General features: G+C 42.4%; 1 protein-coding gene across 2 annotated transcripts in view; it reads left to right on the forward strand.

Annotated features, from left to right (window-relative positions):
- The window catches only part of CPQ (carboxypeptidase Q), a 696,853-nt gene that overhangs the window by 158,919 nt on the left and 520,664 nt on the right, over positions 1–17,270 (forward strand). For both annotated transcript variants that reach the window (XM_077493073.1, XM_077493074.1), the window contains exon 3: positions 16,969–17,176. In XM_077493073.1, coding sequence (XP_077349199.1) covers positions 16,969–17,176 — 208 coding nt within the window. The remainder of the gene's footprint in view (positions 1–16,968; positions 17,177–17,270) is intronic.

A 17,270-nucleotide genomic window follows, 5' to 3' on the forward strand; every position in this document is an offset into this window, starting at 1 on the left:
TACATGAATGCTCATACATTTTTATTCTTTTTTTTTTTTTTCTCTTCCTGTGGGATCTAAAATTCTGTTTTAGCAAGATACACTTCCATGATGATAAAAGTGTAATCTGACCTTTTTAGATTAGGAATATAACATGTTGTTGAGCACGTGGGGCTAGAGACCATCAAACTATTTTTGCTTTCTTAGTTGGCAAAAGGTCAATTGACTAATGTAACACATGTGATATTTTAATCATCCTGTGTTATTGGCTATTTTTTATGGTTTCAGATTATTTAAAGCGGAGTTCCGCCGAAAACAAATACTACAGCTGCTGACTTTTAAAATAAGGACACTTGCCTGCCCAGGGAGCCCACAATGTTCTCACCATTAGATTTTTGAAACTTTAATAAAAAAATGAAAAGTGGGGCGTGCAAAATTATTCGGCCCCCTTGCATTAATACTTTGTAGAGCCACCTTTTGCTGCGATTACAGCTGCAAGTCGCTTGGGGTATGTCTCTATCAGTTTTGCACATCGAGAGACTGAAATTCTTGCCCATTCTTCCTTGCAAAACAGGTCGAGCTCAGTGAGGTTGGATGGAGAGAGTTTGTGAACAGCAGTTTTCAGCTCTTTCCACAGATTCTCGATTGGATTCAGGTCTGGACTTTGACTTGGCCATTCTAACACCTGGATACGTTTATTTGTGAACCATTCCTTTGTAGATTTTGCTGTATGTTTGGGATCATTGTCTTGTTGGAAGATAAATCTCCGTCCCAGTTTCAGGTCTTTTACAGACTCCAACAGGTTTTCATCCAGAATGGTCCTGTATTTGGCTGCATCCATCTTCCCCTCAATTTTAACCATCTTCCCTGTCCCTGCTGAAGAAAAGCAGGCCCAAACCATGATGCTGCCACCACCATGTTTGACAGTGGGGATGGTGTGTTGAGGGTGATGAGCTGTGTTGCTTTTACGCCAAACATATTTTGCATTGTGGGCAAAAAGTTGGATTTTGGTTTCATCTGACCAGAGCACCTTCTTCCGCATGTTTGGTGTGTCTCCCAGGTGGCTTGTGGCAAACTTTAGACGAGACTTTTTATGGATATCTTTGAGAAATGGCTTTCTTCTTGCCACTCTTCCATAAAGGCCAGATTTGTGCAGTGTACGACTGATTGTTGTCCTATGGACAGACTCTCCCACCTCAGCTGTAGTTCTCTGCAGTTCATCCAGAGTGATCATGGGCCTCTTGGCTGCATCTCTGATCAGTCTTCTCCTTGTCTGAGCTGAAAGTTTAGAGGGACGGCCAGGTCTTGGTAGATTTGCAGTGGTCTGATACTCCTTCCATTTCAAAATGATCGCCTGCACAGTGCTCCTTGGCATGTTTAAAGCTTGGGAAATCTTTTTGTATCCAAATCCGGCTTTAAACTTCTCCACAACAGTATTACGGACCTGCCTGGTGTGTTCCTTGGTCTTCATGATGCTCTCTGCGCTTTCAACAGAACCCTGAGACTATCACAGAGCAGGTGCATTTATACAGAGACTTGATTACACACAGGGGGATTCTATTTATCACCATCAGTCATTTAGGACAACATTGGATCATTCAGAGATCCTCGCTGAACTTCTGGAGTGAGTTTGCTGCACTGAAAGTAAAGGGGGCCGAATAATTTTCCACGCGCCACTTTTCAGTTTTTTATTTGCTAAAAAAGTTTAAAATATCCAATAGATTTCGTTCCACTTCACAATTGTCCCACTTGTTGGTGATTCTTCACAAAAAATTTAGATTTTATATCTTTGTTTGAAGCCTGAAATGTGGCAAAAGGTTGAAAAGTTCAAGGGGGCCGAATACTTTCGCAAGGCACTGTACATTTTTGCTTTAAAGTTTAGCTATGAATTGGAGTGATTGCCATTTTTGTTTAGCTTTCTGGAATCTGCACATTTGTGCTTTTGCTGAGCTTCTAATGCATTGCTGTGCCTTTAAGGCGGAATGGGCTCCCCCCAGACATGCTGCAGACTGGTGACATAATTTTAACTCAAATTAACCCTTTGGCACCTGTGCCTCCTGCCCTTTAAGGGGTTTTGGGGGCGGGGAGGGGTTTATGATCATGTGACTGCCATGATTGGCTGTCACAGCAGTGATATGATCAGAAAGCTTCTGATCGCAAGCTCCCGATTGTTCGTCACCGGTAACTGTGCCGGGAGTGTGCAGGGCGCGCGCGCTCTTGGCACAGCTCTTTTTGCAGTGCATGCGATTGGTGCCAAGAGGTTAAGCTCAGGTATGCCTAGAGGCAGACCATTCCCTCTTAAAGGCAACTTGCTTTGTAGTGGATGTAAACGCTCGCACATAACCAGTGTAGTGAACAGCCTCAGATGATACACAGAAATAAAACAAATCTCCCTACATACGGTTTACATGTATATCTTCTGTCTTCGACTTTATATACTGTTTATAAAGTGCACATTGTATTAGGATATTTTCTCTTCCTGGTTAGCACTGCAGTGAAGACAGCTGATTGGAGGAAAGGCACACACACACACCCTCTCCTCATAGATAGAAACTTTCAGTGCTGATCATTGAATAGTTTTAGGCCTCTGCTAATCTATTGCATCCTCCCCAACACAACTCGGGCTGCTTTTATCATATGTGACTTGTCATCGGTTAGCAGGCTGATAGCAGAGGAATGGAGCAGGAGACCGCTATGAGGCATAGTCCTTTGAAGAGTGCCCAGCTCAAATTTCATGAATCGGGTTTACATTCACTTTAAGGCTAGTTATACATTGGGGGTGGTTGTCAGTTTTGTTTAGCATGCTGAAATTGATACACATCGGATGCCTTCAGCTGCCATTTTTTCCTTTGCTGGGCTTCTGCTCTGTCCCTGCACCTTTTAAAGTGGTTGTTAAGCCACTCTAACCTGCATACACTGCCTCCTATTGTGCTGCAAATACCTAATTTCACTGCCGAGATTACAATCACATGACTGGCCAGCTTTCTCCTTTCCTCTTCTGAGAGATGCAGTGGGTGGGGCTGAGATTCCTCTGCAGATGTCAATCTGGAGGGGAGGAAAAGGAGAGCAGGAGAGAGCTGACTGGTCATGTGATCCCAATCTCGGCTCTTAAATTGGATATTTGGGATTTATATTTATAAATCATTCAGAGGGGGACACTGCAATAGGAGGCAGCGGTGATGGTATATAAAGGTTAGTGTTATGAGAGCAGCGGGGGGGGGGGGGGGGGGGGGTGCTCACACACACACACAGACAGAGAAATGAGGGGGGAGGAGGACACAGGAGTAGAGTGGAGAGCAGATAGCAGGTGGCTGATGACAGAGGCACATAAATTGACCAAGGTGTCAGGCCTCAGCAGACATTATACACTGTGGTCAGTTTACAGAGGGGTGCTTGCAGGATCAGCCAGGTTTTTAGGTGACAGGGGGCCAAATGACACAGGACAAACACTGTGTCATATAACTTGCTTTAAAAGAGCAGGATCCATTTTTTTTTTTTTTTTTTTTTTTTTTTTTGGGGTTAAACGCTTGGGATTTTTTTTATCTCATATGCAGTTAGGTTGGCTGGAATGGGCCTGATATTTAAAGTGGAAGTTAATCTTAAACTTTTTTTGCTAGAATAAGGGAGGATTAGAACTTTTTTCTTTTTTTTTTTTTTTTTGTATTACTGTTTTCCTTCCTTTTCCAGTCAAAGCAATTAGGAGAAATCTCTCTAACTGGGGCATTAACAACAATATAAATGGTAGCCTGGGAAAGGATTAGAACCTCTGTCAAGTTTTTATTCATTCCTGTGTCTTAAACCAGTGGTTATTGGGACAGAAATTAAGAGGAGACACCTTACAACAAAGTGTGAGTGCAAGGCATTACCTGTTAAAGTGATGGTCTACAGCTCATGGCTCTAAGGCACACTTAAAGTGTTTCCCTTTTCCGGAAAAAATTAAAAGGTGAAATAACACCATCTATAACCCCCTTTCCCTCCTCGCTATGGACTGATGCGAATGTACAATTTATATGTAAAGTGCTGTCTAAATTGATGGTGCTATACAAGTACCTTAAATAACGAACACCCTACACCCTCCCCACCTCCCCCGGTCGCTCCCATGGGTGATGCACTGTCAGTGCCCATGCAGCCAGTGTAGCAGTCCAGGAATTTAAAATCTCTGTTCTTCTCCCTCTGTACTCTGCAGGGCTTCCGGGACACATCAGAACCCTTCTGATTGGTTAGCAAAAAAAATGTGCCTGGAGCGTGAAGAGGGGGAAGAGTAGGGATTTTAAATCCTGGACTACTACACTGGCTACATGGGCACTGACGGTGCATCACCCATGGGAGCGACCAGGGAGGTGGGGAGGGTGTAGAGTGTTAGTTATTACTATTATTTAAGGTACTTGCATAGCGCCGTCAATTTAGGCAGCACTTTGCATATACATTGTACATTCACATCAATCCCTACCCTCAAAGAGCTTACAATCTAAGGTCCCTAACTTACCTTCATATACTAGGGCCAATTTAGACAGAAGCCATTAACCTACCAGCATGTCTTTGGAGTTCACCTCTATTTTTTTTCTGGAAGTGACAGTGTTCTGTAAATTTTAAAGCTAGGCAAATGCTATCCTCATATTGATTAGTGGTTCCAAATTAAATAACTACTGAAGTAGGGGATGAGTGCAGTTTGCAATGCATAGACAAACCTACAAAATAGAATACAATTTCATACAGAATTTACAATTTCTTTTCCAACAGGAACATGGTATTTCTGGTCTAGATCAGTAGAAAATTCTGTACTTGCTGAAATGTTCAGCTCTGTGAGCTGTACATATTAAATTTTTTATTTTTGGGCTTAGGTACACTTTAGGAAATGGGAAGTGAGGGTGCATTATCCCTGAGGATTTGGAAGTCTAGTGAGACGTATGATAAAGGCAAAGGGAGTGGAAGGGCAATCATGCTGGTGATTGTTTTACCAAATGTAGTAAATCAAGCCCATTGTTCACTAATGCTAATGCCCTTTACAGAAGCTCTTAATTTAGAGCATGTTGACAGTGTATTGTGAATATATTCAGGGCTGGTGCAAGGATTTTTGACACCCTAGGGAAACCTCATTTTGCAGCCCCCCTTTAGCTCTGACTCCACCCCCTTTTGCCCTGCCCATGTATACCCCACCATATAATGAAGCGTCCATCAAATGCAGCCACACCAGCACATCAATGAATGTTTGCTTGCTTCCATTCTTTTGGGAGTTGGGACACAGTCCTCCTCCGCCGCTGTGCCTTGGACACTATGTGCGAATGGAGCGGCGGCTGCCTGCTGATGCTGAGACTTAGTTGCTTGCTGCAGAGAGAAGAGTCGGAACACCAGTGGCGGCTGCTTAGTTTGCCTAGTGGTAGCACCAGCCTTAAATGTATTTCCAAGTATCTGCAAAACAAAAACAGGAGAGAATCTGAAACTAGAAAGAATAAATCATCATGTGTATGCAGCTACAGTACATAGAGGGTAAGGAATAATGGTCTGTACTGCTGCTTAGTGGACATCTTCTTTTTTTTTTTTTTTTTTTTTTTTTTTTTTTTTGTATGCTGGGAAGTGATATTACCTCCTTGGATCATTCACCTTAATAATTATTTTCTCCAGCATGTCATTGAATTTAACTGGCAGTGTGGTGTGAAGCCTTCAGGCAGACACGCCACAAACTTTACCCTTCCTGCTCAACTTGTGCCTGATCGCTGGCTGCTCCATTTGCACACGTTTCCCAGAACTGGCAGTTAGACAGGACTAGTGTTACCATTGTACGGGTTAAGGAAATGAGACCTTGTCATTACAGTGCTTCGTCTGTATTTTTATCTGCAAGTGTCCTACTTCTGTCATCTGAAACATATAGACAGAGCTTTGCTGAATTTCCTCTCACAGAACAGATTGCCATTTCCAATTTAAAAATGAAATGACTTTTCAATTTTTAATGTTTATCAAGCCATACTATGTAGAATTATGGAATTATGCATTGATGGATAGTAGAATCCTTCTCTGACTTTGCAGGCAAGAAAATCTAATTGGGCATCACGTATAGCAACCAACCAGGAGCAAGCTGCAATCAGTATTTTTACATGAAGGGACTGCTGTATGTGGAGATCCATGATGACCTATGCCGAGTTATAAAATCAAAAAGAGGGGGGGGATCAGAAGGAAAATGGGCCAAACTGTAAACAGGAGAAGTGCATGTATTTTAAATACTATGCCCACCTTTTTGCAAAAAATAATAAATGTGCCCATCTTTGCAGAAAAAAATGATTATGAATTTTTGTTTGAATTTGCAATGAGCCCCCAAAACAGACTCAATGCACAGGCTCCTGCAGACTCTTCCTCCAGTTCTATGTCTGTACTAAGGTATGGACTTTTTTTTGACAATGTAATCAGCACACATGTTCCATTGAGAGCTACAAGTCCACCTGCCGCAGTGGTAGATGGGACTTGTAGTTCTGTCTTTCACATCTCTGTTAAATTTGAAAGTGGCCATAAGTGAGAAAGACCGACCTCCACTGTCCGGGGGGGGGGGGGGGGGGCTTTTTGGCCAGTTATGTATTCCTTCCAAGAAATCTAAGACATCGTTTTGTAAATCATTTGGCGTAAATACCTAAAATCTGGTTTTACATGGAGCTGCAACATACCAGGTGAATGCTTTTATCAGGCTTGCATGGATAGCGTTTGCTGTATAAGTTTATGGGCAGAAGGGGGAGATATAAATGCTGGCTTACACAAAGGAGTGTTGTAGAGGGGGAATTGGGAAGACTTCACTGCTGATCATTGAGCAGGCAACCTCCCTTAAGTTTTTATTTTTGCTTCTGTGTGGGATATTCCTTCTAAATTGATAGAAAACACCCAGAACTTTAAAGTTTTTCTGAAAACAGAAATTAAAATGTCTCACGGTATTTGAACTTTTTATCAAATTTATATTTTTAATGTGTGTTGTGCAATTGTCTTTCATGTACACGTGTGCATGTGCGAGGGGGCAGAGGGACTTTTTTTTTTAATTTTTTTTTTTAACCTTTTTCACTTAACTTTATTGGGGTGATAAGGGGGTACGTCAGCAGAAAAATCCTTGGGAATTTGTGCCCATTCAGCAAAAATAGCATTTGTTAGCCTCTATGTACCGATATTGGATGAGAAACCCTGCTTCATCTTGATTAGTCTTCCCTATGTACTTCACCTTTGGGGTGAATCGGAATGCCAAGACGGGATAGCATATTCATAAAAAACTATGTAATGAAAAATCATTGTTCAAACCTTTGTGCGACATGGATTCCAACCGGAATATCCATTTGGTCTCTTTTTGAAGCAATATATTCTCCTTGTCTGTCAGATAATTCTAGTTTGTAGATTATTGCACACTTAAATCCTTCCACTGAGGCTCCATGTACCGCTCTAAATGCAACGCTTCTGGTGATTCCTCATCTTTATATCCTATTTTGCCCATACTTGCTACATGTGCCCCCATTCTTTTATGAAATTCCCGGATCGTCTTCCCTATGTACATCATGCCACAAGGACACAGTATTTGATAAACTACGAGACTGGAGGAACAGTTAAAAAAGCCTTTGGGATTCGGCATACCCCTGTCTCATGTGGGGTGGAGGAGTAGAGGGACTACATCCACTCCTGCAAGGACACAGTCCTCCAGAATAGTTAGATCTTTCATTTTGCGTAGAATGTCAAGAGTCCAAAACAAATGATGGTAACTCTGTGACCAGGTTGTGCCAAGGAACTGACTAGTCAACTTCTCTACAATCATAAATCATACTGTGCTGAGTTGTATTGATGTGAACGGGCAACTTTGAAAACGATGGAATTTCCAGTGTCATATGATTCTGTGTGACTCAAGGCGCATCTGAAATCGCACTAGTGTGAACGGCCTTACGCCAGCCATACATAGATTGAAATTGGGCCAGTTTAGCAGGTACTGGCCACATTTTGATCCATGTATGGGCAGTCTAGCTGTGCACAAGTCAATCTATAGATCGACTTGTGTACAACCAACCTGTTGTAAAATGTTCTCTCGATCAGCACCATCGGCTATAGCAGGCAGTACTGATCATTCTTTTTTGGCGATGGCAAAGTCTCCCAGCATCGCAGCATGAAGGATTCCCTTATCCACATCATGTACGGATGGGGGTATCAAGTCATTTTGTTTAGCCCAGTAGAATTAAAATAAGTGACTCGTGTATGGCCAGCATTAAGGAGCTGGCTTTGTGCCCAAGGGAGGAAAGGATCTTCCTCAAACTGTTACCACATGATTGGAACCACAACATTGTCTAAAATATCTTTGTATGTTGCAACATTAACAAAATGTGTTACTGAAAACACCCGACCGCCATCATTTGGAGTGGCATTCACCTACTTCTAGCCATTAAACTTTTGGCCATATGGTGTAAATGGCCAGACCCCAGTATTGTGTCTTCAAAAGAAAACTGGCTGAAGAGAACAGCAGTTTTTCTTTTGGCAGCTAAGACAATAGACATTTGTATTTCATATGCGTATTTGGATCTTTGCCTACATTTACACTTTAAATGCAACAGAGAAAATGAACAATGCACAGCAAATGAGTCACAGGTAAAAATGCAGAAAAGGTGAACTTGAGCTTTAACTGAAACAAATGTCATTCTCCAACTTGTTTTTAGAATAATGCCAACCTTAATTCCATTGTGAAAGATGGACACAAAGCTCAGAGGCACTCGGCGGCCTCACATATATTATACAAATGTAAAAATTCTTTGCACTTTCAGGCATTAAATGAACATATTGAAGTCGGAGTCCCTCTAGAAACCATATTTCCCTGTAACAAACCAGCCAAATCACCACAGCTCTGCCTGACAGATCTTATAACATAAATCACTGCAAACTGTAAATAGAAACTAGCAGGCGTAAATCTCACTGGAGACCCAGCGGCAGGGCTGTGCGGCTTGTATAACAGGTGAGAAATTGAAAGAGAGACACGTTTTCCCCCTCCGCCTGGTGAAAATAATCAGCGGAGAGACACTTGTGTTATCTCTCTAAGGGAGAGCTGCTGTTCAACAGGATGGGGAGAAGGAATAAAGAAGCTCCATTATGCAGAAAGAAAAATTGGTGCATAATTTAAGAGCATACTCCCCGCACTTCCCACCTGGGAGGTGTAACTTTTCATGGGTTCCCATGTCTTTCCATGATCGCCCTTATTGTTTTTGATGGTTATGTTATTACATTATATTTGCTTCACAGATTATAAATTCAATTTAGAAATCTAACGTAAATCTGAATTCTCCATTGTACCGAAAATTCAAGGCAGATGGCTTGAAAGAATTTTTTATTTATTTATTTTTTTAAATGTTTTGAAGAAGTTGATCTAAACCTGTTTACTTAGTAAAATTTCAGGCTAAACCTAACTAGTCCTAAAAATGCCCACTATCTCCTACTAACGCCTATGCTATGGGTGTGCAACCTGGGCCTTCTAGGTGTTGCGGAACTACAAGTCCTATCATGCCTCTGCCTTTGGGAGCCATGCTTGTAACTGTCAGCCTTGCAATGCCTCATGAGACTTTTAGTTCTGTAACAGCTGGAGGGTCACATGTTGAGCACCCATGTGCTGACTAATCTGTGTAAGAAAGATGTATATACTTACCTATTTTAAGCCTGCTTCTGTCCAATCACGTGATACTGTGTCAGTTAGTGGCAGCTGCAGGGGAGAGGAGAGAACGCTTGGCAACGGCTATTAAAGCTTGGAGTGGTGATGTTACCCATAGGCTCCTATGGCAAATCCATTGTAAAACAAAGAAGGGACACACCAACTTGCACGTTACCCAAGTGGTATCTTTAATAATGTATAAAAGAGAGATACTCACAAACACAAAGATTCAGATTGGCTCTGAGGAAGAGGGGATCTCCCCTCCAAACATGTCAGCCATTTTGAAGGTCCTCCGACTTTCTGGTAATAGTCTCGGTGACCTAGTCACCTTTTGATTTTACCATGGACTTTGAAATACTTTCATCACTTATGTATTTTGTAAGTATCTCTTTTTATACATTATTAAAAATACCACTTGGGTAATGTGCAAGGTTAGTGCGCCCTCTCTTCTTTGTTTTACAGTGTCCTTATTGGGTTCCTCAGAGGGCAGCAAAACCTGTGCATTCAGTTGAACCATCAAGATCATGTGATGCATCCAGGACCATTACGCCATCCTTGAGCACAGGGGAATTATTGTAGTGTGTGACCCATCCATTGTCAGCACTCAATCCTCTCCACTGTAGCTGGACACAGGAGCTGAATCCCTTGACCCGACTGGAGTGGGCTAAAAATAGCTAAGCATATACGTCCTTTTTTTTTTTTTTTGTACAAGCTAGTCAGCATAGGTGTTATAAGGAGGGAGGAAGCATTTTTATAGCTGATATCCAGCTTTACTGGCATTTTAAATAGTTTGTTTTGGCCAAGCTGGCCCAAAGGAACCATTTTCCACACTAACAAGTGTGCCCACTGGATACAGTGTAGGAACTGTACGTAGCCTCAGTTACACAACCGCATACAGTCTTCAGTTCCAGCTCTGGGATGCTAACATCCCTATCCGAACCTAGAATCAAAATTGAGTTGGGCTGAGTGGCCATTCATAGGCAGCTTTATATTTTCTGAACAAATACAAGTCTTCCTCTGTCTGAGGCGCGAGCGGATGGTGTGACAATTTTTTTTTTCAGTTATGGAACGGGATGTTTGCATCCAACACCCTGAACACAGGGATGTATACTGTATGTAGCTGAGGCTACATACATTTTATACAGCAAGCCCAGAGGGTGCATCAGTTATTGTAGGAAATATTTTGTTTGGGCCAACCTGGCCCAAACAAGCTATTTAAAGTGACAGTAAAGCATGGTTTAGCCAGGAATTCTACTTTGTTACATAAAGGTTTAAATTACATACTGTAACTGAATAATGTTTCCTAAACAATTGTCGTTTTTTTTTTTTTTGGGCAATTCTGGTTTTATCTTTTTTGCATTGCAGTCTTGCTAATGTCTAGCCTCTTTCTGTCTACATGCCTGTACTCCATTGGCAATTGAACATCATTGCTCAGTGTAGGTTTTCTGGTGCTGAAAACAGTGGATCATGCCTGTGCATTGAACACCAATTCCACACCGCTTATAGTCTCCACTGGAAGCACATGCGAAAGGGTGATAAATACAGAAGAGCATTTATGAGAAAAGGAGAGAGCGTGTCTAAAGAACATTCTTCATAGCATGATTACTAAGTATTACTTAAATTAATAATGACTGCAATTTTGAAATTGCGATTGGGATACATCCACTTTAACTGCATTCCTGCTCCTTTAGTTGGCCATTAGGTCTATCAGCTAGGAAGTCCAATGGCCAACTAAAGGATCTCACGAGGCAGTGGCTTAGCATTGTCGGCCTGCAAAAGAAAAAAGTTGTTACTGGCAGGATCTCCAGTTTAGAAAGTTTGCAACAGAGTAACAGGAAGCACTGGCACTGCTGCTGCATATGGCAAATGCCCATTACTTCTTGGTATGAAGGAGAATTTGACTCACCCCATGTGGCAGCACTGGTTGAACAGTGATTAGCCAAGAGATGTCACATGGGGACAGAGAGCTGGATCAGCCCTATGTCATCACCATCCTTTCTTGCTCCCAGCGGCAGGGGGGTGATAGGTAGGCTAGTAGATGCTGCCGGGGAGCAGGCATGGGCAAAACACAGGTTTGCTTTATGGAGAAAGAAATTGTGAAAGGAGAGAGGAGAGCATTACCAAAATGTACTCTGATGTGATTGCTAATTGCTCAGCCCTGCAGATGATTTGGAGGGGGACAACATTCACATCTCTCTGCTTTCTTTAGAGGTAGTAAACTCTCCCACTCTGATGCTGCTTTTCATTTAGTCCATTGTAATAAGTAATTATCAAACTATAGCCACTGTAATCCAGCCCAAATCGCATATTACTGATTAAAGAAACTTAAAAAATCTTGTTTACAGGGGTTAGTTCAGCGCTATCTTAAGTATTGTTTTCTGAGTCCACAGTGGAGTGCATTTCCGCCCTTACATTGAGCACTTACTGTACTGTTAACCAAGCCTCCTTCTCAATCCAACGTTTCTGTAGCAACCCTGCTTCCCTGTTCATAGCGGACTTGTTTTATTTCATAGTATTTACTTGTGCCAATTATCTAGTGTTTGCCTTTGTCAGTCTTATCAGCTTCAGCTGATAAGACTGCAGTAATGCTGTCCGATGCCCTGGTTTACACTGCATGTGATGTCACATGGGGTGTAGGTGGAAACTCTGAATGATTCTGCAGTCTCCTGGGATATCAGTGGTGTGCCATAGGAAGTCCTGATAATAGATAGACAAATACACAGTGTGCCTAAATCGGGGGAGATCTGGGCATGCTCAGTGAACAAACGGGATTGCAACAATACTAAGCAAGTAAGGAGATATCTACAAGCAGTGTTCATTAGGGGGTTTTTATGCTGATTTACATGGGACAAAGTTGTGGGGGAGAGTTTACAACCACTTTAATGTAAGTACTTTTGTGTTTGAAGATTTCTGCAGGTATTTTACCAAGGCTATTGACACTTCTATTAGATCTCACCTGGAAAAGCAGTAGAAAGTAAAAGGTATATATTTGCATGCTTGCTGGATTTTCCTCATGGATTACTAGGAAAGCGTGCTTAAATTAGAACTATGGGCAAAACGTTGTTTTAATTTTGAATAGAGCAAAGGGAGGTTATAAGCTCTGTCAGATTTTTTTTTTTTTTCGCCATCTCTGTCCCATTGCGGAGATCTACCTTCACTTCCTGTCCCATAGCCAAACAGGAAGTGCAAGGAAATTCCTAGAAATTAAGGGAATCTCTTGGGGACCCCCAGGTCAACAGAACTAATGTCCCCAATGGAAGCTTCCTCTGCTATTACTTTTCTGGGGAAAAAAATAAATTTGGGAGTTTTTTCTATTTTCAATGATAATGGTAAATGGGGACACAGACCACAATAAAAACTGACAGGTGTTCTAATCCCTCTCCACTCCATCCAAAAAAAAAAAAAAAAAGTTTTACCTTTTAGTTATACTTTACATTTTAAATCCCGCCAGTCTGTATTGCCATGTCAGTGATTTAATTTTTGCTTTGTTGCAGTTGAGCATTACAACTTGGTCACCGAACCACCCTCCAGCCTGCATACTGGGCGATGAAGCATCACCTCACTCTGTTCAGTTTGCCCTTTTCTTATCCTTTCCTAATGCATGACTAAAAGTCACACATCACATGAATCAGTAGAGCGCACGTCAGCATTACAAAATCATATTTTTACTTCCTTTCTGGCAAGAAGAATAAACTGCTTGTTAGTAATAAATTGTTAATAAATAGTAATAAATTGTTCTTTCAGCTTGGACCACATGGCTTTGGCTACCAATCAGCTAAGCAATAACTAGATTAAAAAGGTTGCTCCCACGAATATATGTAGGTATTGGAACCTAAGCATGGAAACAAACTTTTTCATACAATAACGCACTTTATTGCATTAACCACTTGACCCCCAGAAGATTTGTCCCCCTTCCTAACCAGGCCATTTTTTGCAATAGGGCACTGTGTTAATTTAACTGACAATTGCGCATTCATACAATGCTGTACACAAATGAAATTGATGCCCTTTTTTCCCACAAATAGTGCTTTCTTTTGGTGGTATGAGATCACCTCCTGGGTTTTTTCTTTTTGTGCTATAAACCAAAAAAAAAAAAAAAAAAAAAAAAATTTCTTACTTTCTGCTTTTAAAGTGGTTGTAAACCCTTTGTAACAATCCCCCCCCCGCCCCAAAAAAATAAAAAAATCTGCAAGATAAAGGCATAATGAGCTAATATGAATAGCATGCTAGCTCATTATGAATTACCTGAGATTGAAGCCGTCCTCGTCTCCCCCTCTGGCTGGTGACATCTCTCCCAGGGGTTACTTCCGGGTGTGATTGGCTGGAGCCGTGATGACGTCACTCCTGCGCATGCGTGCGGGAGCTGCCGGGAACGCCACAGTACAACTGAAACAACGGCATGTACATGCCGTTGCTTCAGTTTGCTTTAGTGCGCATGTGCCGCATGACATCGGCACATGCAAATTCAGGGATATCTCCTAAACCGTGCAGGTTTAGAAGATATCCAGTGTAGCTACAGGCCAACCTAATTATAGGCTTGCCTATAGTTTAAAGTGGTTTTAAAGGGTTTACAACCACTTTAAAACATATCTATGTACAGAGTCCTGTGTTACTAAACACAGGGCTCAGTACTGTGATTCGTAAGCCAATCAGAAGGTCCTGACCAAAAATCATGGCTGACCGACTTTTGCTGTACCAAATCGCAGCACAAATGTGGAGGTGGGTGCTTGTGTGCGTACATAAGTGTGATTCAGTGCAGATCAGCTGCCCTGTCATAGTATTCTTGCAATGGGGTGGTCCACTACTGGTTACTAGACTCTGGAGCAACTGCACTTCCAAAGTGCACAGTCTGTTTGCCTTTAGTAAATCCACCCACATAATTCTTTCAAGAGAATAAAAATGCTGGGAGATGAAGGCAGGCTTCCTGATTATGTGACCACTGTGATTCACTCTCGCACGGTCCCATGATTGTGAGCTCTCAATTGTAAACCATGACTGGGAGCGGTCCATGACGGCTTGGTCACTGTACTGGGACATGCAGTGGGCAAACTCTCAGCACAGAATTATGGTTCTCCATGAATGCATATACGTAGTAGTTGGACAATAATCTTTTTGAATAGAAACACCAACACTCGCATACATCATGGTTCAACTGTTGTACAGATTGTTTGTTAGTATTTGGAGAAACAAAGTCCTACATACATACTGTATGTGTTTCTACTGAATCGAATGCACTATCAAGCTTGGGTAGGACCCCACCAATCAGGGGAGGTCAGACCACACCACTATATCACTTTGAGGAAGGGACCCTGCGTGGCTCCCGAAAAGTGGGTTTACCTGACTGATGGGACATTTATAGAAGGGTGTGTATGTTTACAATGGAGTGCTGAAGATGTCTGATGATTTTAATGTAGTACTGGAGGAGGAGTTTCTAGTAGGCCTGAGAATATAGGAAAAAAATTGTATAGAAACAATATACTGGGGGGGGGGGAGAGCTATGAGGCAGAGCTGTATCCCAGATAGCAAGGATAACTTGCCACAAATCTGTGGCATTGTTGAATTGTAAGTCTGTTAACTAGGGCTGCAACTAACTATTATTTTCATAATCGATTAGTTGGCCGATTCTTTTCGATTAATTGGAAAACATTATTAAAAAAGAAACGGAATATGACATTTTTTTCATTTATTTAAAATAATAATAAAAAAAAAAGTGTTACACAGATATCAACAGGTCATATACAGGTATCCGGTCATGATGGGGTTTATAGTAAAAGAACCCCCCCAGAACATCAATGATGGGGCACTATTCCCTTCCAGGAACACCAATGATGGGGCACTACTATTCCCCCTTCCAGGAAAATGAATGATGGGGCACTATTCCACCCCCGAACACCAATGATGGGGCACTATTCCACCCCCGAACACCAATGAGGGGGCACTATTCCACCCCCGAACACCAATGAGGGGGCACTATTCCACCCCCGAACACCAATGAGGGGGCACTATTCCACCCCCGAACACCAATGAGGGGGCACTATTCCACCCCCGAACACCAATGAGGGGGCACTATTCCACCCCCGAACACCAATGAGGGGGCACTATTCCACCCCCGAACACCAATGAGGGGGCACTATTCCACCCCCGAACACCAATGAGGGGGCACTATTCCACCCCCGAACACCAATGAGGGGGCACTATACCCTCACCCTCCCCAGAACACCAATGAGGGGGCACTATTCCACCCCAGAACACCAATGAGGGGGCACTATACCCTCACCCTCCCCAGAACACCAATGAGGGGGCACTATACCCTCACCCTCCCCAGAACACCAATGAGGGGGCACTATTCCCTCCCCCTCCCCAGAACACAAATGAGGGGGCACTTGTCCTCCCAGAAATACCAAAATCAATGTTTTGCCACTGTATTTTAAAAGTAAGCCGCCAACTTATCGCAGCTTGTCGCTCACCGCTGCTTCTCTCTGTTCCCTCGAGGCAGTAAAGTGGGCAGGGCAGAGAATACCCCGCTGACGTCAGCGATGAGAGAGGCGGACGTGCCCGGTCACATGAGCACCGCTTTGAGAAAGCGACATTTACGCAGGGGATTGTGTACCACTTGGACTAAGGCAGGCCTGGCAGGCAGGGAGGAAGGTGCGTGCAGACCAACGAATCGATAATGAAAATCGTTTCAGCCCTACTGTTAACTTGCTGCACATTTTCACCGGCAAGTTGTACACTTGCAGAGCACTTGAACCACAAGTTTTAGTTGACATTTTTACAATTTGTAGCACATTTGCGTGGTAAGCCTCTAGCAAGAGCAAAGTTCCAGTGGTGAGTCTACAGCAAGAGCTCTGCAAGTCTACAGCATGAAAATTCAGCCACAGTGACCCCAAGTGGTGGGATGACTATTGCACAACATAATTGAACCAGAACTTGCAGTAGACTTGCAGAATGTTTGCAAAGAAAGTTTATCTGGAGTCATGCAATGCGGACTTGCTGAAATTGTACAACAAACTTGTGAAGCCTGGCAAGTCCAGCAATAGCTTAGAAAGTCATTTTCAAACTTGCAGCACAAGTGCAGTTTTCTTGTAGATGTGCTGTATAGTGACCACATCAGTGAACACAGTGCACTCTCACCTCATCAAAAATGTAACTAATTTGTAAAAAAAATCTTATGATTTGTTGTAGAATATGCCTTTATAACAGTAATCCTAATATGTTATGAGTCACATATACTTGGCTGCTACAGATTCTGCTTATATAATCTATGGAAAGTGCCTAATGTTTTGTATTACAGTTCTACTCCAGGGAAACATGGAAAAGACTTATCTGTTTATTGTTTTAACTTTCAGGAATATCAGCAGAAGTGATTGTAGTGTCGTCTTTTGCTGAGCTGCAGAGCAGAGCACAAGAAGCCAAGGGGAAGATAGTTGTTTACAACCAGCCATATGTCAGCTATGGAGAAACCGTACAATATAGATCAAGGGGAGCAACCGAAGCTGCTAAAGTCGGTGCTGTAGCTTCTCTGATTAGATCTGTAGCATCACTTTCTATTAACAGGTAAGGCTTGCACTCTGTCTTCTATCTGCCAGAAAATGTTCTCGCCCTGAGCAAATCCATTCTCCTGTCAACAGCTGGGTGATAGTATTTATGC

The sequence above is a fragment of the Lithobates pipiens genome, unplaced genomic scaffold (assembly GCF_037356315.1).
Source record: "Lithobates pipiens isolate NorthernLeopardFrog02 unplaced genomic scaffold, aLitPip1_a1.2 Scaffold_19, whole genome shotgun sequence".
NCBI classification, from domain to species: Eukaryota; Metazoa; Chordata; class Amphibia; order Anura; family Ranidae; genus Lithobates; species Lithobates pipiens.